At 37.1% G+C, this 26,132-nt stretch overlaps 2 protein-coding genes and 1 long non-coding RNA gene across 7 annotated transcripts; all 3 read right to left on the reverse strand.

The window, feature by feature from the left end:
* Positions 1–140: 140 nt before the first annotated feature.
* LOC117629967 (phenylalanine ammonia-lyase 1) lies at positions 141–3,468 on the reverse strand. The gene is made up of 2 exons (XM_034362655.1): positions 2,895–3,468; positions 141–2,209 (listed from the first exon to the last, which is right to left on the reverse strand). The coding sequence occupies exons 1-2, from the start codon at positions 3,296–3,298 to the stop codon at positions 460–462; spliced, it is 2,154 nt and encodes a 717-aa protein (XP_034218546.1). The 5' UTR covers positions 3,299–3,468; the 3' UTR covers positions 141–459.
* Positions 3,469–13,253: 9,785 nt separating this feature from the next.
* Positions 13,254–14,092, reverse strand: LOC117632282. The gene is made up of 2 exons (XR_004586451.1): positions 13,964–14,092; positions 13,254–13,572 (listed from the first exon to the last, which is right to left on the reverse strand). It is a non-coding gene; the product is annotated as an uncharacterized LOC117632282 (long non-coding RNA).
* A 1,671-nt stretch (positions 14,093–15,763) lies between these two features.
* On the reverse strand, positions 15,764–25,019 carry LOC117629797 (ethylene-insensitive protein 2). 5 transcript variants are annotated; one of them, XM_034362405.1, is made up of 8 exons: positions 24,768–25,019; positions 23,135–24,114; positions 22,777–22,863; positions 22,520–22,630; positions 22,225–22,437; positions 21,292–21,471; positions 18,492–21,182; positions 15,764–16,380 (listed from the first exon to the last, which is right to left on the reverse strand). In XM_034362405.1, the coding sequence occupies exons 2-8, from the start codon at positions 23,390–23,392 to the stop codon at positions 16,006–16,008; spliced, it is 3,915 nt and encodes a 1,304-aa protein (XP_034218296.1). In that variant the 5' UTR covers positions 23,393–24,114; positions 24,768–25,019; the 3' UTR covers positions 15,764–16,005. The 5 variants fall into 5 exon arrangements, with proteins under 5 accessions (XP_034218296.1, XP_034218299.1, XP_034218295.1 ...); XM_034362408.1 differs by having other exon boundaries at positions 21,292–21,468; positions 24,763–25,019; XM_034362404.1 differs by having other exon boundaries at positions 24,763–25,019.
* Positions 25,020–26,132: the final 1,113 nt, after the last annotated feature.

Consider the following 26,132-nt stretch of genomic DNA (forward strand, 5'->3'; position numbering starts at 1 on the left):
TCTGGTGTAAATTTTGGTACCATTTTCTTCTGCATCATCTCATTTTAACATTATGGTGGTCATTTAGGAACTCAAATGATCAGATTATCGCTTGAATTGAAAACACAAAGATGAAATAAGAGAAGTGAAACTCATCAGCCTCAAGAAAATAGAGATTTTTCTAAAAGAAAATGAAGAGAATTGATAGCCTCCTATGGGAGATGCTTATGTAACTGATGAGAGAGAGAGAGACAGACATTCAACATTTTCTGAAAAACATTTCCTGACTATTTGAATACTATTCTCACTAAATAACAAAGAAGTGGTAAAGAACTTAGAAAGAATCGAAAGGCATAAAGTAGATGGTTTTACATTAATTAGGTAAAATAGGTATAGTCACACAGGCTACCAGCAATGCAATCAAACTTATGGACACAGAAGTAGTGGAATGGAATGCAGCACTCAAAGCGTAACGAAATGCTAACAGATCGGAAGTGGTGCACCGTTCCAGCCCTCGAGGCAATCCAGAATCGGGTCGATAATCTTTCCCTCGCAGATAGCTGAGAACACCTTGTCGCATTCTTCGCCCGGTGACCTGACCTTTTCCCCTGTTAGATACTCTGCACCCAACTCCTCCCTCACAAATTTGTACAATGGATAAGACCTGCATTCCGTAATCCTGTTTGGAACTCCAGCAGTTCCACTATCCAATGCAGCCCTTGCACTATCCACCTCTTTAGGCAAAAGCACCTTCAGCTCTTCCTCAAAAGCAACAATCTTTTGGAAGATTGAAGTGCTTGCATTCTTCTCATTCTCACCATTTGTCAAAGCATGCTCAACCAGCACTTGCCTTAGTTTTTGCATCAATGGGTAAGTGGCACTGCAGGGGTCGTCGATGTAGGAGAAAACATATTCCCTGTCGACCACTTTAAGCAAATCCTTCTCACAGAATCTTGATGGGTGGAGCTCTCCATTAACCCCAGTTGTCAAAGTTCTCTTAGCAACTTGGCTCACTGTGTTCTTAACTGTGTTCCTCAAGTTCTCCTCCAAATGCCTCAAATCAATGGCTTGGCAAAGTGCCACCAAAAATGTGGAAGACATGAGCTTCAAGATATCAACAGCTTCAGCTGTCTTTCTTGAAGAGATCAACCCCAAAGAGTTCACGTCTTGGTTGTGCTGCTCTGCACTCTGGACATGGTTAGTGACCGGGTTTGCGAGAAACTGAAGCTCAGAACAATAAGATGCCATGGCAATCTCAGCCCCCTTGAAGCCATAATCCAAACTTGGGTTCCTGCCTCCAGACAGATTTGATGGCAATCCATTGTTGTAAAAGTCATTGACAAGCTCAGAAAATTGAGCAAACATGAGCTTCCCAATGGATGCAATAGCCAAACGAGTATTGTCCATAGAGACACCAATTGGGGTCCCCTGGAAGTTGCCACCATGCAAGGCCTTGTTCCTTGACACATCAATCAAAGGGTTGTCATTGACTGAGTTGATCTCCCTCTCAATAGATTTGGTGGAGTACCGGATCACTTCGATCTGTGGACCGAGCCATTGAGGTGAAGTTCGGAGAGCATATCGATCCTGTTTTGGCTTCTGCAGAGGGTCCTGCTCGTGCAACTTCTTAGCAGCTTTAACATATGAGCTACCATCCAAAATATGTTCCATAATTGCTGCAGCCTCAATTTGGCCAGGGTGGTGCTTCAACTTGTGTGTCAAGTGGTCAGTAAATTCAGGCTTCCCCTGCATAACTTCAGCAAAAATTGCTGATAGAATTTCTGACAGCAATGCCAAAATGTTAGTATCGAAAAGAACCGTGGAAGCCAAGCCAGAACCAACAGCAGTGCCATTAACAAGAGCCAGGCCTTCTTTAGGCTGCAACTCAAAGAACCCGGAATTGATACCAACAAACTCAAAAGCCTCTGCAGCACTCAGGGTCTGGCCATCAGGTCCTACAGCTTTGGAATTAGGCCTGCCAGTTAGCATCCCGGCAATGTAGGACAGCGGGACAAGGTCACCGGAGGCTGTGATCGTGCCGCGTAGGGGCAAGCATGGAGTGACATTGTTGTTGAGGAACTTGGTGATGACTTCCAAGATCTCAAATCTTATGCCAGAGTAGCCCTGGAGGAGTGTGTTGATCCTAACCAACATGGCTGCTCTTGTTGCCTGGTGAGGCAAAGTGTGGCCTGACTCTTTCGTGCTCCCAAACACTCCAGCGTTCAAGAATCTGAACCAAGAAAATCGAACCACAATTATCAGCCATGGTTTGGTGAATTAAGAAAGTTATTGAAAAACAAATGTAGCTAAGGAGGAGAAATGCTGATGGCATAAATGATAAAATTCAAATCCACTTGGGTCCAAAATTATTAGTTTAACATTCAAGATCCACTATAGCAGATCTTTCACCTAATTATAATTGTCACCTCTAGTGACAAAACCCAACTTTCACCTTGTCATTCTAAAGGTTTCCTATAGCAAAATTCTTAACCCCCAAGTCCACAGAACATGTTCTTTCCCCCAAAAAAAAAAAAAAAACAGAGAGAGAGAGAGAGAGAGAGAGAGACGGGACGGGCAGTCAACCCGTCCTGACTCAGTCAACTCGCCCGTTTCAACTGGGTCCCTATATATTCCACTTGCAAGTAATTAACTAAGCAATGCCTATGACCCCCATACCCTCCACAACAACAAATCATTCAACTCGTCCACCATACACTGGGTCAACTCAGTCGAGTCAAAGTTCTAGGTGAGGCAACCGGTGCAAATAAAACGATGGGAATTAGTTGGCTGAGCTACTGACTACCAATCTACAGTATATGATACGCTCACAAATAAATATCGACAATGTAGCAGGTACTGTAAATTGATATTCGGTGTCATAAAACATGTTATGATGAGGAGGAGCTAGAGGTTACCTAATGAGCTCCTTCTGAAGGGCAGCCCCTTGCTTTGTTCTTCTGTGGGAGGTAGCACCAAACCCAGTGGTGACACCATAGCTGTCAGTCCCTTTGCTCATGCTGTCCATGACCCAGTCGCTGCTGGCCTTGACGCCGGCCCGGGCTGACTCAGAGAGCTCAACCTTGACCCCAGAGTCATGAGTGGCTATGGCAGCCACTTGGGAAATGGTCAGGCTCTCTCCACCGAGCTTCACCACCGGCTTCCTGTACTCAGCCACCATGCGCTTCACCTCATCCAAGTGGCTCCCTTTTAGTGTCTCTGCTGCCACACCCCAGTTCAAAGGGTCCTTCTTTATGCAGAGCTCAGAAGACTCTAACGATCCGTTTTGGTGACCATTTTGCTTGATGGAGTTGGTTGCCATGTTAATTACCAAAAACCCAAATGGGAAAATACAAAAACTGATGAGAACAAAGTGTTTGATGAATGTGAGAAGAATATGGAGGAGGAGGATGTGCAGAGTGTTTTTCTGAGAAGTGGAGGGAGAGAGGAGGGTGCTTAAATAGAGAGATGGTGGATGGAGAACAAGTGTTAAAAGGAGGGAGGGTTTTGAAACGGGTCATCTTTGGGAAGTGCTTGGTAGGTGAGCATAAGAGTGGCAGAGAGACACACGAGGGTTGGTTGAAAATTGAACGTGACCGTATGATCATCTGTGGATCCAACGGTGGGGATGTAGGCTACGTGGCTTCTAAGGTGGATGTTTGGACGACCGTATTCTTGTTAGTTGCTTGGTATAGGGGTAGGAGACGACACCAGGGAAAGTGGTTGGTGAGGATTGTTGTGAGTGTGGAAAAGTAAAAGGAAAAACAAAAATAAAAATAAATAAGTTTTTCTTTTGTTCTATTTATGCAATTTTATGGTCAACTTGTATCGGTATTGAATATGGAGGTTTTACAGCATAAGTAAATTTTTTTTTTTTTTTTTTAACAGCATTCGTGAAGTTTTCCATTGCTTTTTTTGGGTTATATTTTCTATCAAATCATTCTCTCAAAATTCGTTTTCTAATACTATTCAGGTTCTTTAAATTTGGTTATACATTGTATTTGATGAAGGTTGTTGTAAATCATTCAATTATTCTTTGTCATGGTTTTTTTATTTATTTTCTATCAAATCATTCTCTCAAAATTCGTTTTCTAATACTATTCAGGTTCTTTAAATTTGGTTATACATTGTATTTGATGAAGGTTGTTGTAAATCATTCAATTATTCTTTGTCATGGTTTTTTTATTTATTTATTTGTTCACTCTTATGCACAAAATAGTTCGTTGAAAAACATGTTTTTCCCAAATTTGTTACGAATGCGATGGTGGATGTGGCTGCAACCACATGGATTAATCTATATATATATATATATATATATATATATACAGTCCTGATTTCTTGGACTACAATGGTCCAAGAGATTTGTGGTCACTCACCGTTAGATGTAGATTCAACGGTTCACTCACTCTTGCACTCCTTTTAAGAAACCATTTTAAACCATTGGATTAATATCCAACGGTGGGTGACCACAATCTCTTGGACTATTGTGGTCCAAGAGATCGGGACTGTATATATATATATATATATATATATAAAGCAAAATACCAAAAAATGCATTTAGTTAATGCAAAACATTAAAATTGAAATTATTAATAAAATGAGGATAATATGGTAAATTCACTTTTTTCATATTAAAAAAATTAAAATGAAAAGAAAAATCAAATAATATATCTTATTTTTATGAAACACAACACCCATTATCTTTTTTAATTCAAAATTAAATTTTTTTTTAAAAAAATGCCTCTCGCAAACACGAAAGCTCGTACAGAGAAACTAAATTTTTAATGAAATATGTAGGGCCTAAGTGTTGGCAACCACATGGATGAATTGTTATACCATATATTTTGTGCATAAAATGAAAAAAATTAGCAAGGATACTCGAACAAAATTTATGGTGAAGTTTTGGCATTTGAGAGTGCATGATAACGTCTTTTGGAATATAAAGGAAACTAGCAAAAATTACCTTTTTATAAAATAACTTCTAAAGACAAATTTACAACTCTCTCACACACACCCATATTCTTTTCTTTCTTTTTTTTCTTTTGTTCAAAATCCACGCTGCCCGTTCTTTCCATCCTTCTCCACCTTGCAATTTCTCAGCACTCCCATTAACTCCACCCTGCAATTTCTCAGCATTCCCATTAACTCCACCCCCAATCTTATGTCTCAATTGTAGCCCCACCCTCCCTGCAATTTCTCAGCACTCCCATTAACTCCATCCCCAATCTTATGTCTCAATTCTAGCCGCACCCCCCGCCTGCAATTTCTTTGAATTTCTGTACCCAAAAAAATAAATAGATGACATGGTCATCATCTTCTATTTTGGTTTCGCCAGAGGAGGAGGCGCGTGGGTCGGGGTGGGAATATCAAATTGGTGGCGGGGGTCAGTGGTGGACCCAGAAAAGTTCAGCAGTGAGGGACATAGATATGGGTAAAATCCAAATTTTTTGCATGTAGTGTGGTTATAGCCAAAAATGGCGCAGAGTAAGAAGAAGAAACATAGAGAGAAGAGAGGGATAAACGCAAGGAAAAAAAAAAAAGGGAAACAGACAGAAAAGAGAGAAGTAAAGGGAAGAAAATGAAAAAATGAAAAAGAAAGAGGGGAGAGAGTTTGCTTGAATTAATAATTAAATGGTATTTTAGAAATAATGGTGGGTGGAAAGATGAGGTCCCGTTCAGTAACGTTTTAAGGAGTTGTTTTCATTTTCCGAGAACAAAAATTAGGCAAAATACATTTGGTGGCCCGAAAACAGAAAACAATGAGAATGTTTTCATAAAATAAAAACAAGTTCATGTGTACTTGTAGAAAACAGAAAAAAGTTGTTTTCATTCTCATGGGAAAAGTTTTCATAAAAATAACTCACATATTATTATTTCAAATTGTATTACCAGACACGTTTTCATTGTTTTTGTTTTCTGAAGATGTTTTCTAATTAATCTACCAAACGCATTTTTATTTCCTAAAAATGCAAATTTGTTTTCTTGTTTTTATTCTCTTAAAACATTCTCAAAAAAGGTTACTGGACGGGCCCTAAGTTTTGTGTTTTTCAAATTTACATAGTAGGTGAAAAGATAAGATGAATGGGAAAATAGGATAGGGGTAAAAATAGCAGCACTATTTAAATCATAAGTTTTTTCTGTTATCCTCATCCACAATTTAAATAAATCTTTTACTATTATTAATCAAAGTTTTTTTTACAAACCATGATGCATATATAAAATGTTGGAAAATATTGCTTTTTGCATAAGACATTATTCATATTTTAGTCAAAAAAAAAGAAGCGAAAATATTCGAAGAATTAACACTTTTGCTCTCACTTTTCTATAATGAAAAAATCATATACTACATAACTATATTACCGTATTATTATTTTTAAGTCTCGTAACACATTCAAGTGGAAATAATTAATATATAATTTTTATGTGAATTGGATTATGTTATGTTTTACATTAACTGACGAGGTGGGTCAAGCTTTTCACATTTGGAGCTCATAAATTAAAAACTCAACTCCACCTATATATCTTCTTCTTTTTTCGTTTTTTTTTTAAATTTATTAATGTATTTGGTGTATGATTAATTTTTTTTCTTTTTAAAATAAATGTAGATGGAGCACTCAAAACCAGGGAGTCCATTTGTGGGTTGATGCTTTTTAATTGTGTCATTCTAAAGATGGATGCATAAGAATGAGTGGTGGGCATTATGTCGGCTGAGGAGGAAAGAGGTGGAGGAACAGATGATCTTTTACTTGACGATGATGCCAAGATGTCTGTTAAGCCAAATTCAAAGTGACTTTCTGTCAATGAAGCACCTACATGGTTGCTTCTTTTTCTTTATGATAATTTACTCTCTTTTTGAGTTTTTTTAATATTTTTTAATATTTTTAGGACCACTTGCAAGTAGGGGTGGCATTTTAAACCGAAAAACCGAAAAATCGCAAAAACCAACCGATATTTTACCGCAATAAAACCGCAATCCCGGTAAACCGAACCGCAATCGCGGTATTAAGAACCGAACCGCATTTGCGGTTGCGGTTGCGGTATTTGATTTTCAAAATTTGCGGTTACCGCAAACCGCAAAGTATAGCCGCACGGCTATACTCTAAGAATAATTAAGTAAAATTGTAAACCCTTCTCTTCTCTCTCTGTAGCCGTGAGATGAAAACCTGGAATCTGTTTCTTCTCCTGATTCCCATTCGTCTCTCTCTCAACTCTCTCTCAACTCTCTTATTCCCATTCGTCTCTCTCTCTCTCTCTCTCTCTCTCTCTCTCTCTCTCTCTCTCAACTCTCAAAATCGGCTTCTCTCTCACAGACCCGAATCGAACTCATCTCTTCCTCTCTCTCTCGATCTCAATGAAGTGGATAAGTACTTGACGGATCCTTTTGAGAGCCCCTTGAGTAAACAATTCAATCTCTTGAATTGGTGGAAAGGGAACCAAACAAGATATCCTATTCTTTCACAAGTTGCCAAGGATATCTTTGCAATTCCAAGTTCTACGGTTGCTAGTGAAAATGCTTTTAGCCTAGGCAAGAGGATTGTGGATCCTTTTAGAAGCTCTTTGCATCCTAAAATGGTAGAGGCATTAGTGTGTACTAGTGATTGGCTTAGAGCGGACGAATTTTCCTCTTACAAAGAGCCAACGGATGATGAGGTTGAATTCTACAAGGAAATGGAAGATATGACAACTTGTAAGTAATTAGTTTATTTATGCTAATGTACTAAACTATGTTGTTTTATTTGTAGATAGCATTGGTGCTCAAACAACACAAAGGGGTTCTTCAAATCCACTCACCACCAACACTTGAGTTTGTAACATTGGTGTATTGTATTTTTCCTTTTAGTTTGTAACTTTAATTAACTTTGAATTGGATTTTTCTTTTTGGTTGTAACTTTAATTCATTTTGCTTTTGGTTTGTAACTTTAAAGGATTTGGAATTGGAAAGCTTGAGAAGTTTAACTTTAATTGGAATGTTTGGAATTGTAACTTTAATTTTCTTAGGTTGTGAATGCTTGAGAATTGGAATCAATTGTGAATTTATATATGCTTGAGAAATTGAGGTTGTGTATTTATTTATTTAGGTTGTAAATTTATATTTTTGTGAATGCTTGAGAATTTGCGGTTTTAAACCGCAAATTCACGGTAACCGACCGTATTTTTGCGGTTTACCGCAATGCGGTAAACCACAAAACGCGGTCGGTTTGCGGTTTCAAAAATCACCAAACCGCAAATAGTCGGTCGGTTTGCGGTTTGAGTAAAAATTCGCGGTTACCGAACCGCAACCACCCCTACTTGCAAGTACATCAGAAGTTTAGGTCAATTTAACTAACATTTTATTGGTGTAGCATATGTATACGTGTATATGAGGTTTATACAAATTGGGAGCCCTCCAATTAGGTAGCCGCTTAAATGTAAGTTCGTCTGCCAAATTGTAGACAAAATGCTATAAATTATAGTTGTCTATTCACTGGCAATTTGCAAATAATGTGTGGCAATTTGAAGGACAAGTTACTTATACTCAATGTGAACCGCTCGTCTGGTCTGGATCCAAATCAATATATTTAATTAAACACTCCATTTTTGGGGAAAATTTCAACAACAAAATATCTATTTTGGTAAAGGGGGAAAACTCACTCAAACCACATATTTTGGTACTAAAAACTTTTGTTGATATTTATTCACAATTTGTTTGATTTTCTCATGAGTCGTATTTGGTCCGACCAAGATGGCTAGTAATGCTATTTTCCTTTTGGCTCTTTCGAATAATTTATATTCTTCTACAATTTCATTTGAATTTAAAAGACCAAGCCAACCTGGTCTAACCATTAAAAAAAAGTTCTAACTTGTAGATGTCTCAGGTTCGAATTCCAATTACATCATAGTATGTGTGTGAGATAAATTCTCATCCTTATGCAGTTTAAACTATCACTTGTACTATAAGAAAAAAAAATCCATTACACTAAACAAGGACCAAAGTTTAGCTCGATCGTCAATCAAATAAAGAATATTAGAGATAATGTTTATGATACTTTATATATACAAATCGGGTCGAGCTACACATTTGTATAACTATATATTAGTTCTCACTGAACATTGTACTTGTAGTATTTGATCACAGATCATTTAATTAAGGTTAGTTTGTCACGTTTAGTCTTTTTTTCCCCTTCAACTGGTAGCTGAAACTGAAACATTATAAAATTATAGTATATGCAACCCTATGTGTGTGACTCGCAATTGAAGGTAACAGAAACAAAGCTTATGGCATGCATTAACTACTAATTAATCATTGTTAAAAACTTAATATTCTCATTTTGTCATTTTCATATGCCTTCTCTGGATCTTATTAATTAATTACTTAATTTGGTCTTATTTATTCAAGTCATCTTCTTTAATCTTTAAAAACAAAATTATAACCACAAGGCGTGGTGTGGTTGGTAAACTGTCACCTCCAGCTGGCAAGTTACCTGGTGCTTCAATGATCGGGATTCGAAACCCGTTAGAAGCACTTCCTGGCCAGAAGCAAGTCGAACCCCAAACAGGGTTAATCTCATCCTTCCCAAAAAAAAATTGTGGAAAAATTATAATTTCCAAACCAATTCTCATGAATTGCTTCGCAAGTCCTTAGTGGGCAAGGTTGTTGCCACAGTATTTTTAGCTTTCGGATTTTCCATCTCTTCATTTCGGTGCATTGCATGTAATGCATTATATTGGTCAAGTAACTCAAGTCAAGTCTAAAGGCATCGATGATTAGTCAAAAAGCAACCCACAACAATGTGTACACCAAAATGTCTTCTAAGAAGAGTTTGACTTCAATGTCTTGTAGAGAAATTATTGGACTCTATTTTATTAGGTTGTGCTGCTGGATACAAGTTATGGATGTGTATGAACATAATAATACGTTGATAAAATACTATAACAATATACGAGTTAAAAGTAAATGGTTCATCACTTTAAGATAAAATCTCACACATATAATATATATATATATATATATATATATATGAGTATACTATTTTGAATCTTGTTCAATTTAATGAGCCTAAATAATTAAATTTAAGACAATATCGATATTGAATTGGATTTACCTGTAGGTTCATATTGTTCTATTGGACAACAAAAACATTATATGTATTCAAACTAATAAAAGAATCTAGAAATCCATGACAATGTGGTCCAATATGGTCGAGCCTTCATTCCATATATGTTAGTACTTAATTTGGGCAAAACATGTGCAGAGATTAACTGTAGGTTTGATATAAATGTTGATACGAAATTGAACAACATAACTTCTTCACTCTAATTATATAGAAGCACCACTTGTTTAAACTTTAAACAAAATGATGCCATTAGGTGATTTGACTTTAAGACCCACCAAATTTTTTCTGAACATAATTAGCAAAACTTTTCCCTTGCTAGTGGGTACAGAAACCGATCAAGTTAAGACCACCAAACAAAGGGAAAAATAAAGTTAACTTCACCTAATGCTAGACTAATATGTACAAAGACTAGGCTGCTGCATACGCTAAAATAAAACATATAATTAATAAACATATCGATTTTCTTTAGCATTCCAAAATAAAAATTATAATTAAAAAAACTATTTGTGTCACATTCATTGATTACGCAGGCATAGATTATCAAATCATAATCCCTGTTGGGTTGTTGTGGATAAAGATGAGATATATATATATATATATATATATATAGTTATCTTTTGAGGTTTGACCCTTTGAAAGCTGGGGGCTTTTTGAGCTAACAAGTCTTGCTGCATGCCACCACCAACCTCCACTTTGATTTTCTTTTCCTTTCCCTTGATTTCATGGCTACGTAGGTGAGGAAGAAGAAACAAGAATATAAAATTGAGGCTTTGATGCAACTGAAAGCCGCGGACCACTTTCACAGGATGGGATCATGTGCTGTGTGTTTTGACTTGGGATAATTCTTCAACCAGATCCGATCCAATTCAAGCATGAGCCATATAAAATTCGCAGTAAAAATAATTTTTCCATTTTTTTTTTAATTTTTAAAACCTTCTTGTGTAATAATAAAAATAATATAAGCTACATGGTTTTGTCTTATTTTAAATGGAACATGTTTTTAATATATGCTTTCAAGAAAATAAAAAAAACTATATGAGTTTTTGTTTTACTTGATAATCTTGGGCACCCACAATTTTGTTTATATATATAAATCCCTGGATATATATATATATATATAAATGTAAGAGAACATCCCCAAGGCCTAATCTTTTGGGGATCATTTTGTATCAAAACTGCCATGAACATTATTCTTCACTTTTATGCTTTTTGGAGCTTTCCCCATGAATATGCCACAATGATGTAACTAAATTAACTTTAGAATTTTTATGTGCGTAGGCCACAGGCTCTCCAATTTGTCAATTATTATTCATGAGTAAGTAACTTCCGACAAGTTTAATGAGAGGTATCTTTATAGACATGACGATCAAAGTAATTATCAATCTCGATTATAAAATGCATAACAATGAAAAATTAAGTTATACATACATTCTGTAACGGAGTATACCAAATTTTGAATTAAAATTAACTTTCAGGATCACATCATTGCAAGTACTATTTTTATCCTCATCATTTCACGATCTATCTCAAGAGTTACGTGAATTGTTCGTGCAAGAAAATAAATAGGAAAGAGAAAAAAATAACCCTAAAAGCTGGATTCAACGCCATACATCCCCACCTACCAAAACCAAACCCCATAACAAAAGCATGCATCATACCAGAGGTTCCCCTCCCACTTACCACCACACATTTTTTTAATGGAATCAAGGTATGCAACGCGTTAGGGTTGATGTGAGGATGATAATTTTCACGAAAAATACATATTTCCTATTGCCTACCAAACTCCCAGAGAAAAGAGAAATGCCCACTCATGATGGGTCACGTGACTTGGCCTAACACTCTCCACTCTCTCCCCTTCTACACTTTGAAACCAAAGGAAGAAACTAGATGACAGCACGTGATCTATATATATATACTGTTGGACAATTGGTTTGTTTGTTCATCATGCACTTAATAAATATATATACCTAACTCCCTGTTTAAGGCTGTCCATGCACATGTTGTTGTATCGTCGTCTGGTTCAGTTCGATTTGGAAATTGTTGTGTTTCATATGTATGTAAATGCCATGATCTTCTTGTCTACCAGAGCTTCGCCATGCTCCATATGCTCAGGCAACCTAAAACAGGTGGTCACTGCCCATAATTCGAATTCATCCAACCAATTTTGTTCCTAATTTGATTGGATATGATTTTTTTGGTAAATAAAAAGAATGAAATTGTGTTTTTTTATAAATATTTTTCTTTTTATTTTTCTTATCTAACCTTTTGGGTTGGTGCCGCCTCAGCAGATCTCAACGGGGTCAAATTGAGCCTTCTTACCAAACACCTTAATAAATATTTGTAATAATAAAAAATCAGAAGACTTTTTTGGAGTGCTAATAACAGTTTTTAAAAAAATTCAATTACATTTAGTAAACATTAAAAATAATATTATAGATCGTAAATAAATCTATGTCTGCTATTAAACGTTGTTATTTGGAAGGGTATTATTAACATTATCCACACCCAAAAAAAAAAAAAAAAAAAAAAACAGAATTAGAATAATAAACCTGAGCAGGAGGCTGGGCTTAAGGTGCTGGAGGCCCATAATTCACCATGGCCCAACCCCACATGTAATAAAGCCGAAGCCAGGATCAAGAGCAACGGTGCAATATACCATTTTAGAATTTTGATGAGGTAAAAGCCATGCTACTTTGAATTAAAAGAAAGTTAATAAAGAATAAAATCCGGTTCCATAAATTTGTTGACTTTGTGATACAACTAAAGATCAACATGTCTTTGGTTCGAGGATAAGCAAAGCACCAATTGGATCAACGTATTACCAGAAAACTCAAATAAAATGGTGTAAATCATATGCAGCTAGGTAGCTGTTACCTCTTTCTATTTGTCTTGAGCCTTGGCCTTCCTGTGTGCCTTGAAGCTTTGTAATGAGTTTGAGGAGAAACAAAATTGATAAACTTGGTCTCAGGTGAGCTGATATAAACACGTGTCATCGATCCGACGGTGGATACTGGAGGCTTGCAAATTAAGAAAGTCTATGCTGTCATCTGCCTTTACTTGCTCCATCTGCATTGTATATTGTGTATATGGAAATTGTTTGCTACTTTGGTTTCTCTAAAAGAGGGGCGCTATTTAAAACAGCATTTGGCTTTCTTGGTTCTTTGTTCCAAATAGAAACCTCCATGGACCCAATTAATTATTTTTCAAAATTATAGAAATCAATTGTTTTATGCATACACATTTGACGGTTTCTTTTCTTACAACAGCAGACACACAATTTTTACTCCCAGGATTTTTCAGACCTGGTCGGACTTTTCCTGGGCCTGTAGTGGAGGAGGCACTGGAGGCCCAAAATGCTGTTGAGCAGAGACAGCTTCCCTTCGGCCGTTTGCCCTACCAATGAGGTAAAAAGCAAGGGCTATAATCACGATGAACAATATCACAGGAACTGATACCACCACAACATATCCCATTTTGATTTGCAGCCAAAGAAATGTCTGCACTGCAACATCACAAACCCAGAGATAGATTCAAAGTCAATGAAAATAAATAGAATTAAACCCTTTCTTTCTTCCATTTTCAGTCTCAAATCCCATTTTACTTTCAGTGTGATGCAATTTACTTTTTTTTATACAACGATATTGGGGAGGAATTCGAACACACGACCTTAGATGCAAGTGCGTAACTGCTTTTTTAACCACTTGTACAATTATTATTTCGAACTGTTTATTTCCAGACCAAGTACTAACAGGACCTTAAATATGAAACCTTTATGAGTTTTTGGGTGTACAAGTTATGGACCACAAATTAAACCTCATCAAACATCCACTATCTCTGTCTCACTGTCTGTTAATACTTGTATAGACCTAAGCAGCAAAACCACAGGGACTTACCTATTGGGTGTCTTGGTGGTGCTGTTGGGTGTGCCTTGGTTTTCCAAACAAAGCAAAAGCAAGCAAATATACCTGCCTGGAGTCTGTCAACTCTGGAAAATACCACAAAAGACCAGAGAGAGAGAGAGAGAGAGAGATGATGAGGAATTGTTAGACCATGATATGTACTGTCCAACCAGTCACTCGGTTGAGCTGAGGAGGTCTGTAGACCCTCCACGTGTCATAAATCTGACCGTGGAAACGAGACAGTTGTCAGCAACTTAGCATAATAGGTGGGGAAATTTGGGGCCACGTCACAACATGTAATCCACTCATTAAGTTGAGGTTATACAATACACAAATATTATGTATATGGCCGTTTCACTCAACTTTATGGTCACTCTTAATTTGTCCATTGAATTTATTTTCTGAAAAATTTGGGTTCCATCCACCTGCAATATTGTATATAGGTTGGTATTTTGTTTAGAGTACTATTAAACGAATCCTAAAATTAATTGAGTATACCCTATAATTTAAGTACATTCTAATATTTAAATCAAAATATAAAATTAACTAAGCACACCATATTCAATTACCAAAAATACACTTATACACTCTATCACACAACACCAAACCTAATGCCCCTACTGCAGCTGGAGATGATTTTGTTGAAGAGATTACAGCCATTGTAAGTTGTTTTGGATTTGTTTTCTGATCTCTAGTTATTACTAAATGAATTTAAAATTAACCTTCTACCCTTTGAAATTTCTACATAGGCAGCCAATGCTCATACTGGTCGTCTAAATCTATTCCGTAGATCCCTATTTTTAATTACTCTTCCTTGTTCCTTTTTGTAGTTCGAGAACCAAATAATAAATAGAAAAAAAGAAAAAAGAAACTAAGAGAATGTTCTAAGTTTGAAGGACTCAACTTTCATCCAATAAATTATTTATTTATTTTTCCTCCTCATATGAATCATCCACAACCCCTTAAATAACCTGTCGGAGTGGACTCCATGGAGCATGTATCTGCTAGAGTGTTATCTACCACCAATGACCAAGATCTGTATCAAACAAACAACTTCATGGCATTCCCTTGCGTTTAATTAGGGTTGAATATGGTGAGTATGGTGTACTTATTAAAATAATTTGTTTCATAATTCAATATATCCATCTTGGTCATTTTATATTAGGATAAATTAGTAGTTCAATAAATAGCTTGGTAGTATGGTGTACTCAGTTAATTTTAGAGTTTGTTTAGCAGCACTCTTTGTTTATCTAAAAGGTGGGATTTAAACCAACTCTTGGTTTTCTTGATTGTATGTTGCTGATAGAGACAGACAACCTGCTCCAAATTCCCAATGAACTTTCATTCTCAAATATTTGATAGATACTGGTCACGATGTCAAACACCACCCTCACCATGGGAAAAAACTTGGTTGCAACGGGGATAACACTGTTTTGCTATCCCCAACAAATAATGCTATAACACATGATTGTGTTATCACACATGTCATAACGTTATTGATCAAATATAGCAAAATAGTATTATTCAAGTTTCATGAAAATCTTTCTCCTCATTGGTCAGATATAGCAAAATAGTGTTATTCAAGTTTTATGGAAGTCTTTCTCCTCACGATGGCCCAAGAGCACAGAATTGGGTTGGGAACAAAGTGCAATGGAAAAAGATTATCCAAAACACTTGGGACTCAAAAATCTCCAAAAGGAGCATACAGCTTTGGATAGAGGCCCCCGCACCTGGCATTTTTCAACTTTCCATCTTAATAGAACAAGTAACAGAAGCAAGCGAGCAACACAAGAATTGCAAAATAACCAATTTTCAACCTTCTACCCATTTTCTTTGATAATGCTGCAATTACAGATCCAGCAATTCTTACCTATGCATATGTTAACATACAAGGAAATACAAATTGCAGCAATGGCTTTTGATACACTGAGAGAAATTATGCCTTAACTGAGGGTTTTGATCCAGAAGATGAGCCGTTTTCCAAAATCAAACAGCTCAATAACCCAGTTGAGACATACTGTGTTTGTCTATGAAAGCTATGACCCATAAGGAGCAGATGTCTGAACCTTGCGTGAACCAGGACCCTCGTGAGCGGCAGCAGTTTTGTTGGTTAATCGACGCTTGTAGCGTTTGAGTACAGACGCCAGATTTTCTTTTCCCTTCGGGAAAGCTACATCGCCAGCTGCTGTCCCCGTTCGGCCCTTACGACAAGATATTGCAATCTCCACATCCTTGATTATGTCTAGAAGCGTTACTGCCGTTGTGCATTTTCCCCTGGCTGGTTTTGCAGCAGGGGGTATTCCATTTGAAAAAGATGGACTTGACTTCAGCTGGTGTACTGCAGGAATTTGAAGGCAGAAGCATGGCGACATTGGAGTGCGAGGCTTTGAAAATGCTGAATCAATAATCCCCTGACATTAACAGGATACGGAGACATTAACATCACTGATTTGGAAGCTTTGGAAATATTATATGTACATATATATTAGAAGATAATCTACTTGTATACAGAAGTAGCATTACTGCAATGCAAGGAGAAAATTTCTTCTAAATTCACCAATAGAAAAACACTATATTTCACATATAACTTGGCCAAAGTTCTTCCGAGAGTCACAGGAATGATAAAAGCTTATCATGCATAATTCTCATCTCGCACTAAGCAGCAATAAACAGTGCTCATGTAGAAAGCATTCAGTGTAGAATACAAAGCACTCAAGGTTCAACATATATGAAAATATAGTAGGTTACCAAAATGAATTTTTTTGAGACTGAACAGTGGAGGACAAACTTATAAGTTAACTAATATTTTAGTTGCCTAAAGTGAAGGCCCATAAGTGCAAAAAACAGTAAACAAATATTTCTGTCAGAAGAATCATCCTAGTACAAAGAAAACAATTACCTGCTTTTCAATACAAAAAATAAAAAAAATTTGCCTATTCATGACCGAAAAATGTTGTCCTGTAAATTAAGGAAAGTAACAGAACTATTGATGAATAATTTTGTTTAGAGTTCATATAGTCAGTTTTATTCACTTTCCTATATTATTTTGGGAGTTTTCCATTACCCTAAGATTCTATTTATGGTGTGATTTGATTTGATGTCAGTTTCCTTGTTTGACTTGGATTGGCCTCTATAAATACCCATTGATGCAATCTTTCATTAGGATTTTGCTACCGGATAAGGTAGACTAGCCTGACAAAAGAATTACAGAAATAAAGTGAAATTGGCTAAAATAGCCCTTTTTTACAAATTTTATTCTAAAATAGCCCCCCTTGCATTAAAGAGAGACTATAGGTACAACAAAGAGGGAACTATTAGGACGAGAAAGAGACACTGTACGGGCAATTATAGAATAAAAGTTGTGAAAAAGGGCTATTTGAGCACAAGCCCCAAGTTAAATGTAGACTAGAAAACCATATAAAACAGTCCTATTTCTCATCTTCTCCCTTCTTTCTTTCTATCTTTCTTCTCTTTCCATCTACTTTATTTCTTTTCCAAGGAATCAAAAAGTATCCAGTGATGGTGAAGCGCTACGTGAAGATGAGTGTCAAGAGTATGAACAACTACTGTCATAATTCCTATAAAGGGAAGTACTGTTGAGTTAGTGTGATCCTAGATGTGAATCCAGCAGTGGTGTGTGGTGAAGTGGTTTGGTGGCAGGAAATTGCAGTGTCTTCTACCCCAGTTCCAGTTTAGGCAAGTGTGTTGGGTTTCAATTTATAGTGGAGCTCTAGAGGGTCCAAATTATAGCCACCCTCGCTGTTGGTGGTGTTTCATCTTTGGGTGTTGAAGATAAGTGCCAGTTTCCTTGTTCTTTTCAAGAAAATTGGGCTCATATTATGAAAATCTTTTGGTGTGCTAAGAAAGAATTGAAGTATTTGACAGAGCATTCAGTTTTCATGTAACAAAGGTTGTTTTCTGTGTTGTGTCCAAGGCATGTTTGACCCAGCTTCAGGTGAGTGTTAAGAGTCAATTTAGTCTATTTGATGTTTGCTTAATTGGCTTAGGAACTTTGGACTATTCTAGGATTCTATTCATGCTGTGGTTTGATTTGTTTTTTTTTTTTTTTCTTGTTTGACTTGGACTGGCCTCCATAAATAGGCCTTAAAGAAACACTTTAATTAAGACTTAGATATTCAATAATGTAAAATAGAAAAGCCTAGCCAACTTCCTCCTCTCCCCTGTTCATCCTTCTCTTCTCTTTTCATCTACTTTGTTTCTTTCAACAAATTTGAGTTCCCAGGGTAATCATGAAAGCCAATAAAGAGCAGAAACTCATTTAATGCAACAAATGGAGCAAAAATGCCAACAGTAAAATAAACAATCAAAACCTTCTAGCAGTTTGATCAAGTCCCAAGGTAGATATACTGCCTAGTCAAACCCATGGTGAAGCATAACTATTTTCTGCTTGGTTGACATACGGTAACCAAGACGACAATCTTACAGAAGAGACCATAATTTCCTTGCAAAAATTGGAGTCACAGAAATGTATCTTAATAGACAGAAGTTTTTCAGTGTTTACCTGAAGTCGGTTGAGGACGTAGGTATATTTCCCCCATAGCTCTGGCCGGCTTTCCATGAGTGACAAATCAAGAATACGATGGATACACCAGACCCCGAAGCTTACTATCAAATCTGATCTCCAAATACAACCCTCCCCACAAGTAGGAACCATAAAAGAGGTGCAATTTGCATCATTATTCTTCAATGCAGAAACAGACTTCCTATCAGAAGGATGGTACTGAGGCTCACCCATGTGAACTGTTCGATTCATCTCTCTAGTTTCAGCTTCATAAAGAAATTTCTCCCTTGCAGCCACGCGATCAATTAGATCCTCATCAACCCCATCATTCTGCGTAAACAACCAGTCAGATCCTTCCAATTTCAAAAGTTTCACAATGCAATGCCTGAACGACTGAAGAAGCTTGGCCTCTGAATCTGCAACTGAAGTAGCTTCTTGACTTACAGAACCTGCCCGATAACCAAATCCTCCGCTCCCAATAGTACGATTATTATCAGCTACACCAAATTGCTCAAAAGGCTGTCTAGACCAGAGGGATCCAGTGTTAAAACTAGAATTTTGCTGTGATGAAAAAGCATCTCTGTAGACTTGTGATGGAGAGAGTTGATCGAATGCCAAAGGAGCTCCTGTTCGTGCTCCAGAATTTGAATACAAGGATGATTCATAATTTGTTATCCCAGTAGATGATCCATACCCCACAGGACTTTCCCAGTTGGCACTTTTCTCCGGCATGTAAAGATCCCGGTGAATGTCGGGTAAACTATGGTATTTCTTTGCATTTGCTGAACTTACCACATTCTCAGCAATTCCAGAAGGGTGCAGATCATAATACGGTCTTTCAGATTGCAACGGACTATTTCTAGATACTGTAAGATTTTGGAAACTGGAGGCCTGCCCAGAGCCTAACCCATTTTGTAACTTCTGCCCCATGGTAAATGCAAGTGAATCTCTGTAGTTTGCAGCACCCAATGAAGAAGCAGATTGTAGGGCTGCTGACTCCATTTGACCGTTCAAATTATCAAAACCTCTGTCCTTTGCAATTCGATTGAGATATGAGGGATGACAACTATGTATTGTGGCTGGCTGGTAGTCCCAACTCTCAGAAGACGGGAGACTGCGCACACTTGAATAGCGCCTCTCACCAGAGTCAATAACGCTGCGGCTTGAATTTTGCATATAGGCATCCAACAACTGCACACGGCTGGGCAACAATGAGGAAGATCCCCTTTGGACCCCATATGACTCTAAACTGCTTTGAACCCTCTGCTGCTTCGGAGAGTCGTATAAACTTGAGTTCATAATAGGATCAGATCCTCTGCCTCCTGCAGATGGAAAATATCCGGAAAGCTCCTTTGCACTAGTATCAACTTTCAACGAGGAGGACGCAGCCTTTGAATCTAACCCCAACAAAAGATCCAGTTTCTTAGCCTTTGCTTCTTGAATTACATTCCCATGGAAATCATACAGCTGTCCCCAAAATTCGTCAAGTACTGCAGCTAGTTGACGTCTCGCAGCACGCCCCAACCCTGCTAATCTAGAAAGGCTACCAGCACTACTCCCCCCTTCGTCACCTTTTCCACTTAGACTCCTAAATGATCCTGGACCCTCAGATGTCAATGGAGCAGTGCTCTCAGAAACCCCTTTCAATGAATCTTCAGGCTCCCAGGTATCTCCCTCATCATCATCTTTTTCATTTGGTAAGTCTCCTTCAACTCCTTCAACTCCAACAGTCTTTTCAATTGGCTCTGTTGATTCGATCTTCAATGCACTGGTGCCCTCCAATGTAACATCAGAAACCTCATTAACCACAGTTGAGACTGGAGTTGACTCCGCTGTAGATGTGGATCCCTCCATATGGCATTTAGGGGAGTGAGGAAAGGTAATACGAGAACCATTTTCCACTACAGTAGTTAGGTGATGCTCCTCATCAGGCTCTGTGATAGTTTCAGGCAGATCAAGATCAAAACTCGCTACTTCTGAATCACTATCCAAAGCCCTCCCAAATGATGGTGATGGTTCATGCTTCTGGACACTTACCTCTCTATGATATTTAGGTTCAGAAATATTGATCTCCTCTTTCTTTGTTATTGAATCAGGTGAACCCACATGCATATCCCAGTTCCACACCTGAGCCTCTAATCGTGCACTTGCAGATTTTAATGGGGTAGCTGCCAGCCAAATCATCAAACAAAATGTTGCACAAGCAGTGAGTAGAAGTACACAAGGAACAGACATACTACTCCCGGCATTCGACCTCAAATTATTAACCCAATCACTATTCCCAACAATCACTTCTACTACAAATATGATTTTCAATCCAAGCATCCCAATTAGTGTAATCAGGGATAAAAATTCAACAAATTGAGAAACTTTATGGACACCCATTATTGGTCTTGAAGCAGCAATTCGAAAAAGAGGGATCACAGAAGATGGCAGTAGCAGAGCTGCCAACACTTGTGTGAATATAAGAAGTTGATACATCCCTTCAGCTCCTGAACTCCAAACGAAATAAAGAGCTGGAACAATAGCAATAATTCTGATTGTGGCACAATGAAGCCAACCAGGAAGGTCTAGTTTCAAAAAATCATTCAAAACTACTTGTCCACCCAGACTCCAGCTTAATGTTGTGATTTGATTTGAAACAAAGAGAACCAGCAGGAAGGCACCAGATACTATTGGACCCCAAAAGACCTGTATAATTTAAAAAGAAAATCAACTTGGCTCAGTGTGCTGCATGATATTCAACGGTTGTCGAAAAAATAGAATTCATCACAAACTAATCATGGGAAGAAATTGTAACCTGTCCGATTAGTGACATTACATCCTGAAATGTAAGCAAACCAAGGCCTGAGTATTCATTCTCCGCTGAGGTCATAAGGGCATAATTCACCAGATAAATACCACTAAAGATGCACAAGATGGCAACTAAATGGTGGTGACACAAAGCATCCCTGGAAACAGTTGGCTGACACTGATACTGCTGCAAAATTAGGACAATTGAGTTTCAGAGAATTGACCGCTAACACAAATCAAAACATTATTCAAGTGGTTTACAAACAGGATGGACGGGAGGGGACAGAACTTAGTGATACAAGCACATTAGTTGATGTACAAATTAAAATTGATTATTTTTCGACTCCCTACTCCAACAAGAAAATCTCAATGCTCCTGTTAATGAAGCTCTTTTTTTCTATTTAGAAAGGAAGTAGAAATTTGAGTGCGACCTCAGTGATCTCTATCGAACTGCAGTGACCATTGAAAAGGAAACCATCTAACCTTCTTAATCAAATTAGTATGTTAAAAGGTTCTTTTATACTAGATGCACCGATGACTCAGTAACATGTCCTGAAAGGAATGTCATATTGAGAAACAAGAAAAGAGCTAGACACTGTAAACACATGCATTGAATGTATATCTAAATACGTCTAACTGTTGAGATTCATGATACATCTGACAGAAGAAGCGTTCACAAGGATTTATATTAAAACAAAATCTCCCATATGAACTCAAGATGCAAGAAGCAACTGTGTAAACCAAAGATGCACAGGCAGACATATAATACAACAAAGAGCAGATGCTGCCAATAGTTGACCACCTGTAAAAGAATCAACATATATAATATATATACAACAAAGATACGCATACATGCATAAGCTCATGTTCAACAAAATACGGATGGATGTGAAACGTAATTGCAGAGGCAGAAAACAGGGAGCATGAGAAGCACAGATACCTGCACAATCGAAGAATGAAGATAGAGACTGTGAGGCATTATACTTGCTCCAAGAAGACTCATCAATGCAAAGGCACTCTCCCCACTCAGCTTTGTTAGCATCCCATTCATGGAAAATGACATTTCTGGTTGACTGATAATTACTCCAAGAACGAAGGAAAGCTGTATAAATCCCGCAATGCATACGCATAGGACCTTCGCCTTGCAAGTCTCCTGATATGGATACTCAGTATTTTAGTAATAAATATTGCAAATGCAAGACTATAAAGGAATAAGTGCAAGTAACAGAACTTACCAGGAGGGTGGAAAAAAGAGGGTACAAAACAGCATTAACAGCAGTCAAAAACACGCAAGTGAACAAGTCCCACCCAAACAGAAGATTAAGTCCATGTGCGATACCGAGGATCTAGTAAAATAAGTGCAATCATATGTCACGCATATAACAAATCTAGTTTCAACAATGATACTGCATATCATCACTTATGCCATAGCACAACATAGTTTAGACAAATTGAGGGCAAATGAATAAGTTGATGAGGATAGAGAAATCACCATGGTAAGGTCCGACAGAATCACAGAAACCTCTGTTTGAACTCCTAAGAATATGCATGTGCCTTTGTCATACTCCTCACTGCATATCTTTTGACATAAACGAAATTTAAGAAAAGAAAAAAGTGTTAACACTTGGCGGCTTAACAAGGAGCATGTGTGCATGCAACTGTCTCTGTACAAGCAAGAGAGAGAGAGAGATCAAACAGCCAACTACATAGTAAATCAAATAACAACATGCGAAGAGAAGGGGTATCGTGGTTAGGACACAGCTCAAAAGCATGAATGCGAACAGAGTAAGCGCACAGCACCTCCACAACTAACCATGCATTAATAAAACCCTGCATGAGAGAATTAATACCTGCGCAAGATCTCTTCCAGTGACTACACCAATCCGAGCTGACAGATAGTGACATAAAATAGCTGCAAAATTGAAAATAAGCATCAATGCTGCCAGGTCAGAGCCAAAACGGGCACCTGCTTCAGCAGTTGCCGCCCACTTTCCAGGGTCAAGATATCCAACTGAAATCAGAAGCGCCGGTCCAACAACAGGAAGCAACCGATGTAGAACGCCCAACATATTGTTAGCACTAGGATTAGCAGATTCCAAATTAGCCATTGACTCTTGGACAAACGAAATTTCCAGTGCAAAGACTTTTTTGGAAACGATGGATCTGTCTTACTAATAACAATTATGGAGGGCCTTCCTGAACTATTTAACAAAACTAGACTCACGAACTGAGCGAACCACCGCCTCAGGATGAAAGGAAATACGGAAGTACTTTAAAGACGGGGGAGAAAAAAGAGAGACAAGCTCACAACAGGAGAAAGGACCTAGAACTTAGGGGCAACAAAAGAAAAGGAATGAACAAAGGCATAAAGAACTAGAGCAGGAGGCCAGGTAAATATGGTTCCAGTGCATCAGCGTCCTGATAGGTACATGAACCTAGTTTACCGTCTTTGGAGAACATAAATAGTTAAACGAAAGTACATCCAATGAAGGTCCTGATAAGGTGAGTCGCACAGGCTATTCCAATACACTAACGCAGATCAACCTAACTTCTCGACATGACTACTACATGATCCAACTTTAAGCACTAACTGATAGTAATCTGATGCTTCCAATCATATCCAATTGGATGCCATTGTAGGGTAAACTATTTACCCTGTTAAATTTAATATTTATCTCCTGAACATAAGTAGATTGGTCCATCCAATCATTGTAAAACTTCGAGCCAAGTACTAAATTACAGAGCACAACTAGCAGAGACTCTCAACTCCATCCATGAAACAAACTTCAACCACTCCAATCACTTGCTACCCTGCCTTTGACGTCCAATCCTGATTCAGAAAATCACATTAGCCTGATGCACCAAAAAAAATAGGGTAAATATCAACATCAATACATCTTGACAACCTATTTTTATGACCAAGTCAAAATTTTATGAGAGCAATAAGAGTGACCCAACAGTATCATTTACATTTACACCATTAAGTAAGAAAATTAACCATGATTTAATCCCTCCAGAAAAAAATGCTTTTCCCAAAATTTGAGCAAGAGCAAAACTAGCACACAGAATAATTAAAATTACCATGACAAGAATCTAATAGCAACCAATCAAATTCCAAACTTTATATTCCAGCAGAAATGCAAAAACCAAGCTCCAAACCCAAGTCAGATCTTTGCCAACACTAAAAAAGAAAAACAATCCTAAACAGAAGCAACATGCACATAAAATTTTAAAATTACAATAACTCTACAGTTGAAAAACAGCCCAAAACCCTAGAATCCCAGTACGATGAGAAGAATATCAGAATCCATCGCCATGGATCTGAGGCACCCAGACAAGCAAAACCCAAAAGCCCGTTTACACAAATACCGAGGAAGATGATAAATATCGGGTTAAATCAATTAATCAATGAGTCAAAAGCACAAAAAGTTGGTCTTAGGAGGGTATGAGTTTTAGGGTTTTCGAAATGCTAGCTTACCTTACCTTCCTCTGAGCTTTCCTTTTCACTTATATTGTTTGTTTCAGCTTCTCTGCCAATCTCTATCTTCTAATCTAAAGTCCTACACAAGCAGTAGATCTCAGAGGAGTTTAAAGAAAGCCACAAAACCTATATATTTTATTCATATATTTATATCTTGTACTGGATAGAGAAAGAGAAAAGCTCAAGTTTCTTGGTAGAGAGAGAGAGAGACAATTATGGGTAGGCTTTCAAGGCCATCTTGAAGAGAGAGAGAGAGAAAGGGAAGACAGATAGTGAAAGTGAGGTCTTGAGAAAAGTTTAACAAAATGTGTCTTCTTTTTTTTTTTTTTTTTATTGAAAAAAAAGAAAAGAACAGATGGAAAGGTCCAAAAAACAGTTTCTACTTTCATTTATGGAATCATGTGTTACTTTCTTTCTATCTCCTCTCTCTCTCCTTCATTTTCTGTTTCCAAAATAATTATATGAAAAATCTTCATCTATTTCTCTTTCTTTTTTATGTTTAGCTACAAACTCAATCATATTTATATACATTAGGTTCCAACTGAAAGAATAGTTAATATTCTCTTCAGGAAAGAATAGTTAATATTTATTATGACAATGTGGGTATAAGAAAATATTGCAATACAAGTAACTGATGTTTTGTCATATTTTAAGAGACAATATAAAATGGCTATAACAATTTTGATATTATTTCTAAGAGGAAATATTTATTACTTTTTTTGTAACTTCATGGGTTGGACAATGACTTCAAAGAGGACTTTACAAGCTTGAACACCAATCATATGTTCTCTACAAGCATCCATATATGTAATTAATCTCCTCTAATCAAGGGGTTTCTTAATAGAGTTTTGTTTCCGTTAGTTCCCATGCTTTCAAGATTTCTAACCATATATTAATACGTGATTCACAATAGAATCTATATCAATCTATGATTCGACGCAACTGTCTGTATACACGTGGATAACTCGCGATAGCATTTACTTTTTTACGAAATTTTTCATTTCAGAATTCTCTAACTTGAATTTGACAGTTATGCATATTTATTTAAGATTTTTTTTTTAGTACAAGAAATTGGAGGAGGGGGTTTTGCACTCATTGATTAAAATGTCATTGATTTTTCATGAAAACCATTAAGTATCATTTGATAATATAAAACTATATCAAATTGAATAATGATTGGCCAAATTTTCATATAAATATTAGTGACTTTTTGAAATGACAAAGTTATTAAAATAATAGTTACTTGCATAAAGTAATTAGAATTTTGAATGTTGTTAGTGTGTGTTTGATCAAACAAAGAATCCCATCTTGTCAAGTTATTATATGATTGGTTCTATATAACATCTCTCGCAATATTTTTGGGAGTC

This window comes from Prunus dulcis, chromosome 6 (assembly GCF_902201215.1).
Source record: "Prunus dulcis chromosome 6, ALMONDv2, whole genome shotgun sequence".
Taxonomy (NCBI): domain Eukaryota; kingdom Viridiplantae; phylum Streptophyta; class Magnoliopsida; order Rosales; family Rosaceae; genus Prunus; species Prunus dulcis.

Excerpts from the sequence above, each read along its gene's own strand:
- LOC117629967 (XM_034362655.1), bottom strand. The coding sequence starts at position 3,298 with ATGGCAACCAACTCCATCAAGCAAAATGGTCACCAAAACGGATCGTTA. Across the intron at positions 2,210-2,894 it reads CTTCAGAAGGAGCTCATTAG|ATTCTTGAACGCTGGAGTGT; the intron begins GTAACCTCTAGC and ends TTCTTGGTTCAG.
- LOC117629797 (XM_034362405.1), bottom strand. The coding sequence starts at position 23,392 with ATGGCTAATTTGGAATCTGCTAATCCTAGTGCTAACAATATGTTGGGC. Across the intron at positions 21,183-21,291 it reads TAATGTCACTAATCGGACAG|GTCTTTTGGGGTCCAATAGT; the intron begins GTTACAATTTCT and ends TAAATTATACAG. Across the intron at positions 16,381-18,491 it reads ACGTCCTCAACCGACTTCAG|GGGATTATTGATTCAGCATT; the intron begins GTAAACACTGAA and ends TGTTAATGTCAG.